Source organism: Mycteria americana, chromosome 5 (genome assembly GCF_035582795.1).
Source record: "Mycteria americana isolate JAX WOST 10 ecotype Jacksonville Zoo and Gardens chromosome 5, USCA_MyAme_1.0, whole genome shotgun sequence".
In the NCBI taxonomy this organism is placed as follows: domain Eukaryota; kingdom Metazoa; phylum Chordata; class Aves; order Ciconiiformes; family Ciconiidae; genus Mycteria; species Mycteria americana.
In genome coordinates, this window is record NC_134369.1 from 5,910,909 (window position 1) to 5,927,712 (window position 16,804).

Genomic DNA, 16,804 nt, shown 5'->3' on the forward strand with positions numbered 1-16,804 from the left:
TTAGGAATAAGGCTGAAGTGACAATGAAACTCGTGTAATACAGAGAGCACTGCATAGCCAGCAGCTACTTAGTATAAGCCATTATGTATATATGCTGGAACTGGAGTGAAAATGTATTATTTGTATGGTTAATTCACAGGGTGGACCACGTGTATTTTCTGTGTATGTATATCTATGCATACACACACACTTTTATATATACATTTTTACCATCTAGAATAAATTTTTTCCTCCCGAATATACTTGGTTTTGCTTGAAGAGTACTATTATCACAATTTTACAGATAAGGAAGGTGGTTGGAATAGGAAATGGAATTGAATAGGGATCTGCAACTGTGAGGGCCTAACTGTGCAGCCAGTTTTACTTTCTGGATTAAACAGTCTTTCCCTCCTGTGTGTTTTGAGTACAGAGTGTATCATTCTTGAATCCTTTTGTTCTCCCAGTTAACCCCAACAAAAGCCAGTGGAATTACAGATGATTACTTGTTTGATTCTCATTGCTTTCACCTGATGATCACTGACAACAATCAGCAGATAGTGTAAGTTACACTGCTGGCAAAATACAAGCAGTGAGCTACAATGCACAGAAGACTAAATGTACTACTGTAAAGCAAAATAAAAATGTCACTGTTTGGTAGGAGCAAGCAGAGAGAAATATAACCTTTTAGTGTGTTGAATCTGTTACATGTCACTGGGTGTACTGTAAACTATCCTGTACTGAATTCTTCAGCTAGACAATAAGTCTAAGAATTTGAGATCTCGTCCTGTTATTGAGAGAGGTGGAAAAAAGGGCTGTGCTGCATAAATATGACCTGTAACAAAACAGAATGAAAAGTAGTTAAAGACCTTTCCTTGTCTGCCTTCAGAATAGTAGGGGGAAGAAGTTGCTTTTTGAGGAACAAAGCATTTGGAGGTAAGTTTTGAAAATGCTTGTGCGCATCTCACGTCAGCCTCAACAGTTTGTAGAGAAGTGTAACATTCTATAAAATATTGGACGTGTTTGTGTTGGCTAGTTTTAAAGAGCTTCATATATGACGATTTGATGTTGCTGTTAGAAAGTAGTGAGATTAGGAAAACCAATATTTTTTGGCTACTTTGTTCATACCTTATGTCTGCCAAAAGGAAAGGGTGAAATAGTTGTTGGAGCCAAAGAGGCTTGCCTCGGCTGTAGTGATGTATCCTTGAATGCCACTGTCTACCTCTGTGGCAAGTTAGTCCATTTTTCTGACCAAATTCGTCACTGCTAAATGGTCAATAAACTTTTCTCCAGCTCACCAGAAAATAAATATGTTAAGACATTTTAAGGAGGTGAGTTGATGGTATCTGAGTGAAGAATCAAGAGCCTGGTCTTGACTACAGGTAGAATCTTCAAAGGGGTCTTGAAGGAGCTCAGGACACAACTGCTGTCACCTTCACGGAACTAACTCAGTTCAGCTTCTTCACAGATCCCAGCTAGTATGTGATGAAGTTTTAATAGTGAATGTATGGGCTATTACAGTTGATGAAGTAGATGAACATTTTAATGAAGCTTAAGTACTTCAGCACTGAAGTATTGTGGAGGCTTAAGTTAAACTTAGAAGTTCAGTAGTGGTCAGCATTTGCATAAAGGATAATTAAGAGTTTGATAGACTCTGATGCTTGCAGTTTGATAACTGATCCTCAATATGACTTGTAGAATTTGTGATGGGAGCTACAGGTAACAAATTGTGCTCTGCTCCTTGAAAGCTGATTTTTTTTTTTTTTTTTTTTTTTAAATCCAAGGTAGGAATTCTGTTGCTTTGATTCTAACAAGAAAGTATTTTACTGAAGTGTAGGGCAGGTTATCAGAGAAGTAGGGGAAAATTAATTTCTTTCAGAAATGAAATTAAAGAAAACTTACACAGAGGTAAGGTTGGATTGTATGTGATTCATCTGTAATTCTTCAGGGTTCTTCTCAGTGGAGACTCTTCATCAGTATTAACTTTCTCATTCCACAGTCTTCACTTTGTATGCCTACTTCACAAATTAGCCCATACTTTATTGTTAATTCAGGGCTACTATTTCAAGCAGACCTAGTCCCAGTATAGAGATGCCTGAATAATTTTCAGTTTCTAGAGATTTTTGTCACCTCTCTATCTGTCTTTCCTCATCTTTCCTAGTTTCCCATTCTGAGAACCTGTGTCCTATTAAAACTACCTTAAACTCGGAATACTCTTCTTGTCTCTGGATCTTCTCTCTTCTTACTACCACAGTTACTATGAAACTGAAGCACCCATGCATCCTCCAAAATCAGAGCTCTTTGTTCTCCCACTTTTTTTTCCTTCAGTGAGTCTCAAAAGTTGCTCGAGACCTTTACACAGCCTGGTTGCTGAGTTTTATGAAACAAAAGGTAGGTCAGTATGAAATATATTTAGACAGCCCTGTATTTTAGAGGCAAACTGAACACCTCAAATTCCTGAATTCTCTGCTCTGTGTCTCCACAGAGCTCAGCCTGAAGCGTAAACAGGCTGCGGTGCTTGTTTCACAGACTGATGGGGAAACCCAAACTGCCTCCATGTAGCTGCTCCCAAAGCCTTCCCTCTCTTTTCTCTAGTCTTAAAGAAATGCAGGTTTCAGACCTTAGAATGACTTGAGCCCCACCAGTGGCAGCAGCCTGTATCATATCTGGCTGTCTGTCAGGCATATTATAATGTTGTTGGTTATTAATTACCTCCAAGGTTCATAGGGCACTTCATATACGTGGTCTTGGAAGTGGTAAGGTAGGTGGACCTTTCCTGAGGTGAAAGAAAAGGATGTTGTCTCCATAATTTTCCTCTTAACACAACCCAGCTCAGTGTGTTATACCCTTAGCAGCGCAGACACTGCTTAGGGTCCCATGATGAATATTGCTGTGTGCATCCTTGAAATATAAAGTTACAGAATAATTTAGGTTGGAAGGGACCTCCAGGGCTCATCTAGTCTAACCCCCTCCTCTAAGCATGTATGAACTGTGAAATTATTTCCAGTGAAGAGGTGCAGTGTCTAACAGGTTCCTTTAGTACAATGGTGCTTCTTTTTGCAGGTATATTTTTCCAATCTGTATGTCAAAAGAAACAAATTGCAGGATTTTCTTTCCTGAATATTTATATACATATGTGTTAATAAACTGAAAAATTGATGCCAAAAAATGATGTATTTTTACTTTGCTTTATTTGTGTATTGTATATGAAGTGAACAGTCAGGAATGAGAACCTTTTTTTATTACTTTTTACCAATACGATTTCAGAGGCGATTCAAAAGAACAAAGTAGTTTCAGTTCTGGTTCTCACCGTATCAGTGGAGTTTATAGACTCCAGAAATCAGTGAAAGAAATTATTTTAAGGGTTTTTTTTCCAGAAAGAAAGTGTATGACAGAGGTATTTATACTTGATGCCATATAATCTTTGAAGACAAGGTGGTGTCAATTATCCATCTTGCCTCTGTTTCCATCCAAAATGAAGCAGTGATTTGAAGTCACTAAGTGACTTAGAGCAACTTTAAATGGACTGTCATTGTAATTCCTTAGCTGTTAGTATCATCTAGTCGAAAGAAATCTGTTTTGAGAGTGACATTCCAGATTGATTTTTGCAGAGCTAACAGTCTAATTCTTCTCCCTCCACTCCCTCGCACCCCGCCCCAGATGAACAGGTATGATTTGGATTTAATCAACCAGGAAACCATAAATCCAAGCTGACATTTTTACAAAGTCAGTTTTCAGAACAGAGCTGTGCTTAAATTACATACTTTATTCTGCTTTAAACTCCTCTGCTTTCAAAGGAACTTTGATACATAAGGATTTTTTTTGTTAGAAAAATGTAAAATCTACTGATAATTCAGAGATGTGTACTTATCCAAGGGGATAAAGTATTTTTTATGTCTATTTTCCCCCTTCCCCAACTGAAAAAAAATTGTCTGATTTCAGTAAGAAGTATATTCGTAGTGAAAACGGTGTCTATCTCAAGGGCAAGCCAAACTTCGGGATTTGGGGTGAGGTACGCTCAACAAGAGCTTAAGCAGATGGTTTTGTGAACAAGGAGTTTAGTTACCCAGGGTATGGTTAAAAAATGCTGCAGTATTTTAATGTAAGCATTAAAATATCTCAAATAGCATTTCATATATTTGGAAATGTCAGTTACAGCACAATTTTATGGAAAGGCAGTTGCTTTTTACATTCAGTAAACATCTTCCCTTTTTTGGCAAAGGAATTGTTTTCAGTATTCTTGTTACTTCAGGCCACAGTGGAATAGTATAACGACTTGTTCTTTGTTGTTGTTGTTTTTAAAGTCACTATTACCTCTTACCTGACTTGAAAGGTATGCAAAGGACAGGAGGAAACAGTGTTTGCAGTGTATCATAAGCTGAAGCCAGCTGACTTGTAACCACAGTTGGTGTGGATCAGCTGGTTGACAAGAGGCAAAGAACTATTCCTTACGGACCTCCCACCCCCACTTAATGTCTGGCTGGTGCCACCTCCATAAGACCTTGTGACTGCTAGTTGGTGTGACTGGGCTTTCAGCAGGCTACATACAGCCTATGGGCAAGAAAGTATCCCAAGTCATTGCTACAAGCATTACGGTCCAGGTCTGAGTTTCTTTTCAGAGAGAAAAATGACCTTCTTTCCTTAGCATGCTTCTCCACAGATGGGGGAATTAGTCCTTCAGGAGCAGAGATATAGGTCCGGTGGGCCTGACGTCTCTGGCTGCTGCAAGACTCGGAACACTTAACTAATATTTAACACGTGACGTATGGTCTTACCTGAACCTAAAGTTTCAGTAAGTCCTCACTGAAGCAGAGGAGTATTTGTATAAAAGGTGGAAATGGGAAGTGTGGGTGACCGGCACTAGCTGTTGTGCTGCTCTCTGAAGAAATAATGCTGTTCAGTAAATAGATTTGGTGTGTGGTTTTTTTCTTTAATTATTCTAAACCTGTAGAATAGACTGATTCCATTTGGTAACTGCATTTGTTAATTGTCAGTAAGTTTACTGTAGTAGCATAACTTGGTTGTTCCCGTGTTTTTCTTGGGCCTGATCCAAAAATCTCTGAAGCTTTCCATTTATTTTGAATGGATATTGGATCAGGCTCCGTAGTGAGTTTAGCTTTGTGTAAAATGTTTATTTTGATTTGATTTTAATCATTCCTTGCAGAATATTTGGCTATGTGTTGGCAACATGTGTAGCTTGGTAGTACAAATGAAGTTGACATTTATCTGTATGATTTAATGACTTGCAATGTGATCCATTAACAAAACAAAACTTCAGTCATCAATGTTGTATTCATGTGTTAGATCCACATCTGTTTATCTGACATCTAATTTCTTAGAATCATAGTTACTGTTGTTATCTTCTACAACTCTAAAAACAGAACGCATGAAGCTTTATTTGGTATAATGAAGTACTTCTTTCTTTTTTTTTTTTTTTTTAATAGAATAAAACAGGTACAACAAGCGGATAAGCAATGTGCACTGCTCTGAGCCCGAAGGCACGTGGGCCTGGCCTCTCTGATATGCATCAATACAGTCAGTGGCTTGCAAGTAGACATGAGGCCAACTTGTTGCCGATGAAAGAGGATTTGGCCCTGTGGCTCACAAACCTACTGGGTAAGATACAAGAAGATGGAATGCAAATACTGGGCAGTAAGAGAACTCTATACACTGTTAGCTGAGAATTCAGTCCTTCAGACTTTGCATTTCAAAAATAAAGGTAGTTATGATTAGGTAGCTACCTCCACATAGTGCAACTGTTAGCAAGGTCAGAAAAGCTAGTAAGTAATTTGCCTCCGCAGTGTTTCTGTGCGTAGCATAATTGAACTTTATTATTCATTTTGTGTTTATTTTTCCTAAAATTTCATTTTAAATGTTCTTTTGCACGTGTTTTCTGTATTAATACCATTAAGCTGAATGGTGCTAATTACTGCCGTCAACGACATCTTCCATTTTTATCAGTAGGCCTCCTAAAGAGTATGAGTGTATTGACTGTCTTGAACAGAAGGAGCCATTAAATAGTTCTTTGCTGACCAAGCAGTCTAGTGTTTGATAATTGCTGCCCAAGGCAATGCATGCTAAGACGTGTGGAAGCTTGTGCATAGAAGGGTTTGACCTGGTGGCTGCAGCAGGGACCTGGGGATTTACTGGTTGCAGCTGTACGCCTCGGTGTGTGAAGTCAAAACACGTTGTTGATGAAAGAGGATGCAGACCAAAAGCCAAGAAAAAAATCAGGTACACATGAAGAGGAGCAAATGAGAGTATGTCCCTGGCAGGAAGGAGAGAGACAGTTCTTTGGGATATACGACTCATTGAAGAAGGTGGAATTTAGAAACTATGAGCCAGGAAATAGTATGTTGTTTGTTGAGAACATTCAGGGGAAAATGGCTTTTGTGTGATCTCTGTAAGTCCAAAGGATTCTACCAAAGAAATACGTGACTTACACAATACCTCATCCTAAGGGAAACATGCCAGCAGTTCCTCTCATTAAACAAAGAGGAGAAAATATTTCAGAGGAGGTGATGTTTACATGAAACTTTTGTTGATGTTATTTTGGAGGAAAATTTGGATGAGCGTTTTTACATTCGGTGTGTGTGGTTTTGGGGGTTTTTGTTTTTGGTGGTGGTTTGGTTTTTTTTTTTTTTTTTTTGGAAAGTCTGTTCTGGTGAGACATAGGCAGTGTCTTGTCTTGGCAACTGCTGTAGCTGGACCGTCTCAGTGATATCATCTGATAACAGAGTATATCTGGTGCCCTTCCTCTACACGTTCTACATTGCTGCATTTCCTCTTTTTTTTCAGAGGAAGGGAAGTATCACTATGTTATGAGAGGTGTAGTCAATAAGTACAGTGTCAGCAGAATGCAAGAACACAGTATTTTGCAGGTAGGCGATACCCATTTTAGAGTAGGAATAGTTACGAATGCACAACGGCAAAAGTGGCACTTGTTTGAAATTACATCTTTGTGTGGTACCTCCATTTAAATTAATGAGTTTTGAATATAAAATTGTCTAGGCAATACCAGAACAAAATGCAGAAATCCGGACTTTTCATTCCAGTTACCACAAGACAGCAATCCAAAAGACTGGTTTTTGAATCAGAAGCAACACACTCAATTAAGGTTTTTAATATATTGTTTAAATGTTTTAAACAATGAAGTTTTAGTGAGCCACTCTTAAAACAAATAGAAGCTTGTTTGCAGTTCATAACAGAGTCCTCACAGTGACAAGTTTAGGAATGAGGTCACTTTTTTAGCAAGAAAGTAGCAACCAGCAGGAGGTTCTGAAATGCCAACTATAATTAAAAATCGGATTTTTCATATGGACACCAAATTCTGCACTGCAGAACTAAATGGGCACAACCTTCTTTTAATTAAGCAGCATACACAGTTCATTTGCTTAATGCGTTCCCCCACACCTTCTCACACCAAGCTGCTCTTTTCTCAGAGTTTGTCCTGAAGAACTGAAATTATCGTGATTTGTTAAACTGCTTTGAATTCCTGGGTAGACATTGTTATTCAAATTAATAATTCAATTAAGTTAAAATTCACATTCAAAATAAATTAAGTGTAACTGAATTGAAGTAATTAATATTCATATAAATATATTAACTCGGAATTCAAATTTAGTTTAATAACTGTATAATTTAGGTTAACTTTAATGAGAAGAGGGACACGTGAGCATGTTGCTGCAAGATAAAATAGGTATGAATTTATGGCATGCCGTTGCTTTGTTGTAAAAACCTGCTTGTAGTCTCTCACTTTTCAGCATCCAAAAGGATGAAAGGATATGCAAGACACTTTTTTGTTTGTTTTGTTGTGGGTTTTTTTTTTTCCTCCGAGGGAGAAATAGTGTACTTTGCATTTAATGGTCAGTAGATTTTCACATGCATGGATGCACAGATAACACAGAGCAGATAATATTCTGTGTACCCACACCCTAGTTTGCTCTGTGCTGTAACTTGTGTGGCCTCATTGTAAGTGTCTTTATGCCAGTTCTGATGAAATAGGATTTCTCAATTTATAAAGAAAATTAATATGCACTTCAATTAATTTTTGCCACGTTGGTTCATATTTTTTCATCTATATTTTGTTCATTCATTTGTACTATGACTCAACAAGGACACATAACCTTTTCAAATAAATGTAGATTTTAAAAAAAAAGAAAATAGAAAGTATTTTAGGCAAGAATAGGGCTGAACCTCTTTGAGGTAGTTTGATCAACTGATGGTGTTTTTGGAAATTTTTGTGGAGAGGCAAATACGTCCTACACAGTGTTACTGGAAGTTAAAATGGTGACAGTTTTGCAGCAGCAAAGCCGGGTGTGGGTTCGAAATTACAAACTGGAAAACATTAGAAGGATATTGCACTACATGATATGAATGAAGGGTTTTGATATTAGATGGAAATTAGGCATAGCTAGAATTTGACCTTACCCGAGTGACAAATTGGAAGACTGAGATACATGGTGCAGCTGGAATTTTTAACCCTGAGACTTTGGACATTTTATTCTAATTTAGTATGGACATTGTTGTGGGGTTTTTTAGTAATCACTAGTACTTTTGTACGCGTTTTGCTAATTATTTTTGGAACCATGTCGGAGAAACTCGGAGCTTCTGAGAGGACGGTTTGTCATTACAGCTCCATTACTGAATAGATTTTAGCTGCCTGTGTTCTGGGGGCTGGAAAAAGGACATCGCAGATAAAATCGATGTGTCAGATGGGACTGACTCATACAATATGGTATATAGTAGCATTCTCAAGGTGGGACACGTCAGCATTGTGGGTGTTGGGGTTTGCATGCTGGAGAGGAAGATTGGAGCTATGGATGTTGTGTTTTTTTACCCTCGCTTCCCTCTGCTGAGCTCTGGTGACTCAATCGAGAGATCCTTGCAGTGGCAAAGGTAAGGGAATGCGTTGACCCAACTGTCTTGCAAATCATGATCATCTCTCACCCTTGTTTTTACTATGTATAGAGCCAACGAAGCACTCAGCAATGCTTTCACTGCTGACACGCTCCAAATTTGGTAGATTATGTATATACTTATTTTAGTAGAATGCTCTCGTGGATGCTGAAAACTTCTGTTCCACCTTGAGCAAGCTTCACATGGGAAGTAGCACAGTTGGGCCATAGTAATCTCCTAGCAGAGGCAAAGTGTCAAGTTGAAAGCAAATAGGGTTTGTTTGTCTGCTGTACTCTCCAGTACTGCCTAGTTTTCTCTTGTGTGTCTGCAGAGGCAAAAGGGCTGACATCAGGATGAGCGGGCCTCATCACCAGTCTGTAGTTTAGGACAGGTACAGAGGGATGGTTTCTCTGTTTCCCCTTTGGCTATTGTGTAGAGTTCTGATCTTTTTTGCCATTCCTGGAGCCCATTTACCAGCTGCAGAGGGTTATAATATTGTAGCTTCATCCATCCAGCTTCATTTAGCACATGGGACCACGGAATAGACCTGCAAGATGTGCCTGTGCACATGTCTGAGCTCCAAGGTTTCGGTGCTGAGGCTTGTTCCTAACAGGGTTTTCTGCGCTTCAGAAGCTCATAGGAATGGAGTTGGAGAATGCAAGATGCTGAGCAATTGGACATGTAAACGTTGAATGTTGTACGAGGCATGTGAAAGTTGCTTGGGTGCAAAAGCGAAGTAGGCTTGGAGAAAAGGAAGAGAGAGGTAAGGGTGTTAGGAGAGGCATTGAGTTGAAGACCAGGCATGGAATTTAAAGGTGTGTTGAGGGTTGAAGGGTGGGAAGTCTTCTGCAAAAAAATTGTCTGTCTTTGATTCTGAATTAAAGCAAAACCTGCTTCAGCTCAGTGTTCTTGCTCATCTTGTTGTCTAAGAGGATTCTGTAGCAGTACCTTTATTTTCAACACCAGCGTGTTCAGCCCAAGTGAGTGAGAAATGCAGGTTTTAAATACCTGACTATCAAGACATTCATGATACTGATACTTGTAGTAATTCTGCTCGCACTGATGCAGTTTCTTATTTAGTTGAGTGGCTTTGTAATTTTCTTTAGTATCAACATGCCTTTGGGATTGCTTATATGTCCCATTTCAAGTAAGTGATAATGTCTCAATGCTATCAAAACTGTTTTTCTTGCTGTCAGTTATTGCAGGAAGCAGAGTAGCCTTGTCAGAAAAGAACCAATTTTGCATGGGCATAAAATCATTGGCCTTTGTTTTCTTTATTTTTATTGCATTTTGTTGGGTTTAAATGCCACACGATTTTAGAGGGTCAGGAGGACTTGTTCCACTGGTGCCTCAGTACTGTAGAAGCTCATCCTTCTACCGATGTGTTTCAGAGATTCACCGGAGTGAAATGTTTCTATTTGTAAACTAATAGTTTTGTGTTACCACTGAAGTATACAATTCAAATAGTTGATGGGCTAGTTGTGAGGCTGGAGTCAGTGTCTTGCGCTGTAGTTATTAAACTAAGCGCAGAAGAACTCAGTGCAATAATAGAGGAACCAACTAGCTTTTGGTACTTTGTTTTAGCCTTTTGAGTCCCTTTGCCGCCTTCTGAAGGCTCTGGTTGTCTGAGATGGCCTGAAAGGAATACTTCATCTTCGGCCTCTTGGGCACACACCCTGGGCATGGACTCTTTTTAGTTATTCTTTCATAGACCTCCCAGTCTGGTTGCATTAGGAGCCCCAGAACTGGGTGGCCTTACAGATAGCTGCCCAAGGTTTCCAAGTGGTAGGTGTTCAGGTATAACAGTTTGTCCTTTTAAAGGGCATCTGGTGATTGCGGTAAAAGAGGGTAAGCAATGCTTGCGAGGTTTGAGAAAACCTTCATATTCCTGGGGTTTTTTTTTCATACTTTTAGTGTTGTTTTTTTTATTATACTTAATGTTATTACCATTCTATAAAAACATTGCAACTGCTTTCTTGTAATTATAGGGGGAGTTATACATTTTTAATGGAGCTTAATGTTTTTTCCATACAAATATACAGAGCCATTTTTTTCCTCAGGCTATGAACATTACTCTCATTTGAATCAATACATTTCAACTGTTAAATATGTCAGAGTGTCTGTTTTAGCAAAGAAATGCCACCTTTTGGAGCCATAAAATACAGTGAATTGAAAGCTGACACCTAATATATTTTTCATTGGATACAGATGTTCAATGCAAAACTCATTCTTTCAGCTTTCATAAAAGGGAACAGAACTAAAATACTCTGGCTTAGTGTACAATATGCAGTGACCAAACTGCTAATGCAATTCAGCATTTAAAATAATATAAATGTATTGTTAAATAGCAGAAGAAGATAGAAGAATTTTTCCATGTCTGTGTAAAGAGAAAATTCCTCTAAATAGGTTTTAGGGTTTTTTTAATGCTTGACCAGTGAAATAATAAATCTATAAATCATAGGACAGAATAGATATGTAAAATGTGATTTTTTTTTTTCTTTTACCTGTGTAAGAAAATATGCTTTCCAAATCAAAATAAAAATCTTGAGTAGGTTAAAAATATTTGAAATACATTTTTAGAAGAAAATGAGTCTATTATAAAATGCAGTACTGTCTTAAAAATAAAGCAGTCACTTTTCAAATTTAGCTTTCTAATGGCTTTATACCTTTTGCCAAAAATGCTGATGGGGCAAATGGGAAAATATGTAGGCTAGAATGGTGATGAAGGCTTTTGAGGTGCTGAGATGTTCAATTTTTGTATCTGTGGGCTATTATACTTTCAATCCTGGCTTCAGCTGAGCTGCTAAAATATTGTCAGTTATGCAGAAGCTACCACTGAATGTCTGCAGTGCTACTACTGCTCTTTTGCCTGGAGAAGTCATTTAGGTATACAGGAGCTATAAAGTGGGCTATATGGCAGAGAGAATTAGTAGAAATAAAAAGGGGAAAAACCCTTCACATTAAACAGATATTTCTGAAGTAGAAATGTCTTAGAAAAAAACAAGTTTAACTTCAACCAAAAATATAAGTCCACTGTTGTATCTGAAGAAGATTTGCTGCAAAAATCTTTATCTTAGTCTTTGATTTTAACGGACCAAACTGAAAAGGCTCACAACTTTTTGCCCAAAGGATGCTGAAGTATCTAACAGTTTTCAGGAAAGGGCCTAGAGAAATCAGCTTTCCTTTAGCACTTTTGTAATAATTTCCCTTTATAATACTGCTATCTTCAGTGTTATAAGTGATATGGATTACAATGTACAATCAATTACAATGTATCAGCAATATATTGCAGAAGTACAATATTAATTTCTGATTATCTACTTAATTTTTGTTACTTTTGAATGTTATTTTTCCCCTCTCTTCTGAGTGAAAAAGTATAGAAAAGCTTTACTTCTTTTTTTGAAACCTACTTTTCCTAGGTTTTTTTGACCAAAAAAGATGTTGTGAACCTGTTCTAAACAAAATAATGTTTTCAGTTTCCAGACATCTGATGGGAAATAAATTTCCTCAAACTAACTGGAAAAACAAAAAAGCCCTGGTTTACCCTTGTTGACCCAACCCTTGTTGGTCAAAAATCTGTGGCAAAAAACGTGACTAGCAGTGGGCAGACTTCTACCTATTGTCCTGCCTGCAAACAAGATCGTTTTGAGTAGCAGGAGTGGATCTGGATGGGAGGAAGGGATCTGGATGGGACTTTCACTTCAGATTTTTAATTTTTTTATTTTTTTGGCAGGGTAGACTATTGTTACTGATGATTACTGTGTAACAGCCTATGAAAAATGAATTGATAGTGTTACTACTGTTCCTAAATCGCATATGTAAATATCACGATAAATAAATAAATAAATCCTGTCTTAATAGTAAGAAAGACTTAGTCCTCAATGCTCTCTTGATATTAGTAGAAGTTAAGAGGACTGAAAAATACAGCTTCTGGTGAACAACGTGTCCAAAGGGAAGGCAAATTTTCCAGTAGAAATGTGAAAATGGAAAACCTTCAATAAGAAAAAGGAGTATTTTTTACTTGGAAATTATGTTAAGATGCTGGAAGCTTAGTTTAGGGTGGTAAATGATTCCCTTCTCATCTGGCCTGTCCAGCCTGGTCAGAATGCACATCTCATCATGGGATTCTCGTGATCTCCTCCGCCAGGAGGATGTAATTACGGTGCAATGGAAGGTTGTCTGGTCTGCTGCGGCCAGGGAGGATGATCTGTGGCAGCTGAAGTACAGCATGATCTAGAATGATAATAATGGATATATTTTGAAATCAGAGCCTTTTGGCTTTGTTCTCTGGGTGAAAATTCTGATTTGTGTGGCAAGTAGATATGTAACATGAAATTTCACTCTCTCCCACCCCTTTTTTTAATGTACCTAACTGTACTTCTGGAACAGCTCTTTCAAAGGACCATTGCAGTCACTGTAGTCTTTTGTCAACTTCTTGCAGGATCAAGTCTTAAAGTCTTTTTTAAAAAAATCCTGTCCTTTCCTTCTTAACGTAGTTTTCTACTCCTGTTACAAAATAAGCTGTGGTAGTGTTAGCAACTCTTACACTATAGCTACCCATGCACACGGGTGTAAACCATTTGCGTGCTGTCTTTTAAAACACTATGTTAAAAGCACCAGAATTTCGTAAGTAAAACAAGATATGTGGAGTCTGATATGCTAGAATTATTTTTCAAATACCACATGCCTTCCCAAAGAAAGCATGTTATTTTTTTAATAATTTGCTATATGTCTACCAGTAAAGTAGTAGTGAGGTTATTCACTAAATAATCAAAGTAATGCAAGTTATTCAGTTAAAGCATGTTTCAAATTGTTGTCAAGATTTCTATTGATTTCTCTTTTTACACAAATGCAGCCTATACTATTGCACACTTTTTGCCATGTTAACTTTCTGTTTGCTGTTCAGGTAGAGAAATAACAGCAGAAACCTTTATGGAGAAATTGGATAATGGTGCCTTGCTTTGTCGGTTAGCTGAGACCCTGCAGGAGAAATTTAAAGAAAACAGCTTTGATGCAAACAAGCCTGGCAAAGTAAGTGTCGGTAAATGTTCTAGCATGTATTATCAGTGTCTGAGGTATCTGACTGTTTTGGTACTGAACTTCTTTGCACATTTAGGAGATTTCATTTGTGGAGGCTCTGCAAATGGGCAGGGAGGCAATTGCTCTGTGTAGAAAAAATTATGATATAAAATTGGGGGAATTAATACTTCTTGGGTAATTATTAAAGTAACTATGAGAGGAAGTTACTCAAAAATTGACTTGTAACATGCGGAGGATAAGACCTAGAACAAGATCTAGCAGTGTGATGTGGTAGCTAATAGAGAAAATGTGATCCTTGTATTTATTTGCAAGGGCAATATTAAGTAGCTGTGGGAGGTGCCTTTTCCTCCATAAACAGCTCTAGGGAGGCCAATAATAAAATTCTACAGTTAGCTTCAGTGCCTTGAGTTTAAAGGTCCTGTTGGTGTACTGGAAGGGATTCAGTAAAGAGTTGCAGGGATGGTGTGGAAAATGTGAACCTTCAGGAGATACTGAAGAGCTTTGCAAAGATCAGGTTAAGATCTTGCTTGACCACAACCTCTCTTTAATTTAAATTATTTTCTTAGGACAATCTTATTGGGAGAAATTAAAGAGTGTGGCAAGTTTCTTTTTGGAAGAAGTTAAATTAAATGGTTGACATATACTTTAATGCATTTACTGTGAAACTGTTTTTATTTTTCTTATGGAATTCAGATACATCGTCCTTTGAAAGCTAAAGCAGGCAAATGCACAGCAGGTAAAAAAAGAGCTCAAGAGCAGAAATCTCAAAATGTATCTTCTATTGTTGATGTTCTCATAACTAGTCTGTAGCAGAAATTAGGGCACAGCAAAAATTTTATCAGCAGTTCTGAGAACTGACAGCCTTGTGTCAGCTGCAGCTGCATAAGTTGTTTTTCTTGGTTCCAAGCTCATAATTGTTGTTGCAGAAGAAATCGTCTGGACTAAGGCAGGGTTTATTTATTTAGTTATTTTTAACCTTCTGTGCGTTGGGGTGGGTGCAGGGGGGCATTGTTTGCTTGCTTTAGTTTCTTTTTGGGTTTTTTTTTTTTTTTTTTCCCTAAAGAAAAAGGAAGAGATAGCTGTGAAGGAAGATAAGAAGTAGAGAAGGAAGGAAGCCTTCCTCCACAAAGGAGGAAAAGACATCTGGAACTCATATTTCATATTTCAAATTGTAATCAGGGTTTGGTTAGTAGAAGTACTGGGTGACTTCTGAGTTCCTCTATAATATGGTCCAGCTTGTCTTCACCTAAGTGATGGCCTGTTAGTGTTGTGGTGGATCCCAAGTTGAGAAAACACTTATGGCAGTCTTTTCTGTTGAGCCTAGAAACTAGCTAGGCAGAAAGAAGGGTTACTTGTTCTTTTGGCTTTTCCCCTTAAAAACAAACAAACAAAGGTACTGTTATTGACAAAAGCTACTAAAAGCTTCAGCGAATACCCAAAAGGTATTGGCTACACAGTTCTAAAACATTCCCTTTTCATATCTTGCCCAGCTGGCGTACTGGAAAATCAATTAAATCACAAAGTGCAAAGCATTTTTTTACAGACTGACATCTCAGAAAGCCATGTCTATTTAATATAAAATTCTCAGGAAAATAATAGTCATAAATTCATCAACAACTACAAAATTCTAGTGAATATTCAGAAATTCAAACAATATGCTTTTGTTAGATGCTTTTGTTAGATGCTTTTGTTAGATGCTTTTGTTAGATGCTTTTGTTAGATGCTAACTACTGCTTTTTGGGGTTTTGGTTTTTCATTTTGTATCATCAGACTTTTGTCTGATGGTGGCTTATTTGGAGAGAGCTACCATTTGGAAAGATAGCCCAGAAATGTACCAATGTTTGGTACTTCTGGTTTTGCCACTGAAAAGAGGTAGACCTCCTTTCTTGTATTAACTTCCTCAGCTGAGAATATGGCCTTCCTTATTTCAGTTACCTGATCCCCTTTTTTTGAACCTAAGTTACATTAGAGGCCAATTAGACATTTGTAATCCCATATGTTGTAATTACTTGGAGTTGTAGGTCTTTTATTTGTCAAACTGGTATAGCAGGCAATGCAATTAAAGGGAAAAAATTCTGCTCCACTGCTACTTTCTCAATGTGTATTATTTCATACTTAGTATAGTAAGAATTCAAATGGGAGACTACTAGATTTGTGTCATTGTAGGCTATTAGGGAGCTATTTATCCTTCCAGACTGTAATTCCCTGTGTAGCAGTCCTAGGCCATGGGACTAGCCTACACACTGGAAAATCTGACTTGTGGTGCCAAGGAAATTCGTAAGACTATACCGTATGAAATTTAGCGTAGTAAGAATTCCACACTCGTCCCCTGAATCATTATTATGCATTCTGTTAATAATACATGTGGACTTTTGAAACTATTTGGCCATTTCTGTGTGCACAGGAAAACGGAAACGTTATGGTCTTTCACCCAGGTGCCCTGGTGACTTCACTGGCAGCTGGAAGAAGCTGCTGACTTCTACAGAGTCCAGCCTATATCAAAATAGATAACATGCTTTTCTATCCATATACATAACTTCTAATTTTTTTAGATAGAAGCAGACTGATATAAAATGAGTAGCTGCCAGAAGGATCAGCTTGCAGGCAGCACCAGGTTGCAGCTGAGTGAGGGAGACAGGATAAGGCTATAGATAATGGGGAGGGGGGAAATCTTACGAAGTCCCTCCACAAGCTTGAAGATGTGGTCTGTTTTCATAAGTGAAGTTTTCCCTTGTATGGGAGCGTCTTCCTAGATGGCGAAGCTCCATAAAATACTTTGGTTTTAGTTTTGTCTTAGAGGAAGATGATATATCCTGTTCTGCTTGATATGTACTACTGATCATGAATTCACTCGTGCAGGTCTTTGAGGCTGTCTGGCCAGTTTAGCAGC

At 37.9% G+C, this 16,804-nt stretch overlaps 2 protein-coding genes across 7 annotated transcripts in view; both read left to right on the top strand.

The window, feature by feature from the left end:
• ANO5 (anoctamin 5) overlaps window positions 1–16,804 on the top strand; it is a 373,671-nt gene that overhangs the window by 253,156 nt on the left and 103,711 nt on the right. The gene's annotated exons all lie outside the window — the stretch shown is intronic.
• Window positions 1–16,804, top strand: part of GAS2 (growth arrest specific 2) — a 100,460-nt gene that overhangs the window by 4,869 nt on the left and 78,787 nt on the right. For 5 of the 6 annotated variants that reach the window (XM_075502018.1, XM_075502014.1, XM_075502013.1 and 2 more), the window contains exons 2-3: window positions 5,431–5,592; window positions 13,781–13,905. In XM_075502018.1, coding sequence (XP_075358133.1) covers window positions 5,451–5,592; window positions 13,781–13,905 — 267 coding nt within the window. In that variant the 5' untranslated portion in view covers window positions 5,431–5,450. Of the gene's footprint in view, window positions 1–5,430; window positions 5,593–8,757; window positions 8,875–13,780; window positions 13,906–16,804 lie in introns of those variants that run through there. The other variant, XM_075502019.1, reaches the window with a different exon arrangement.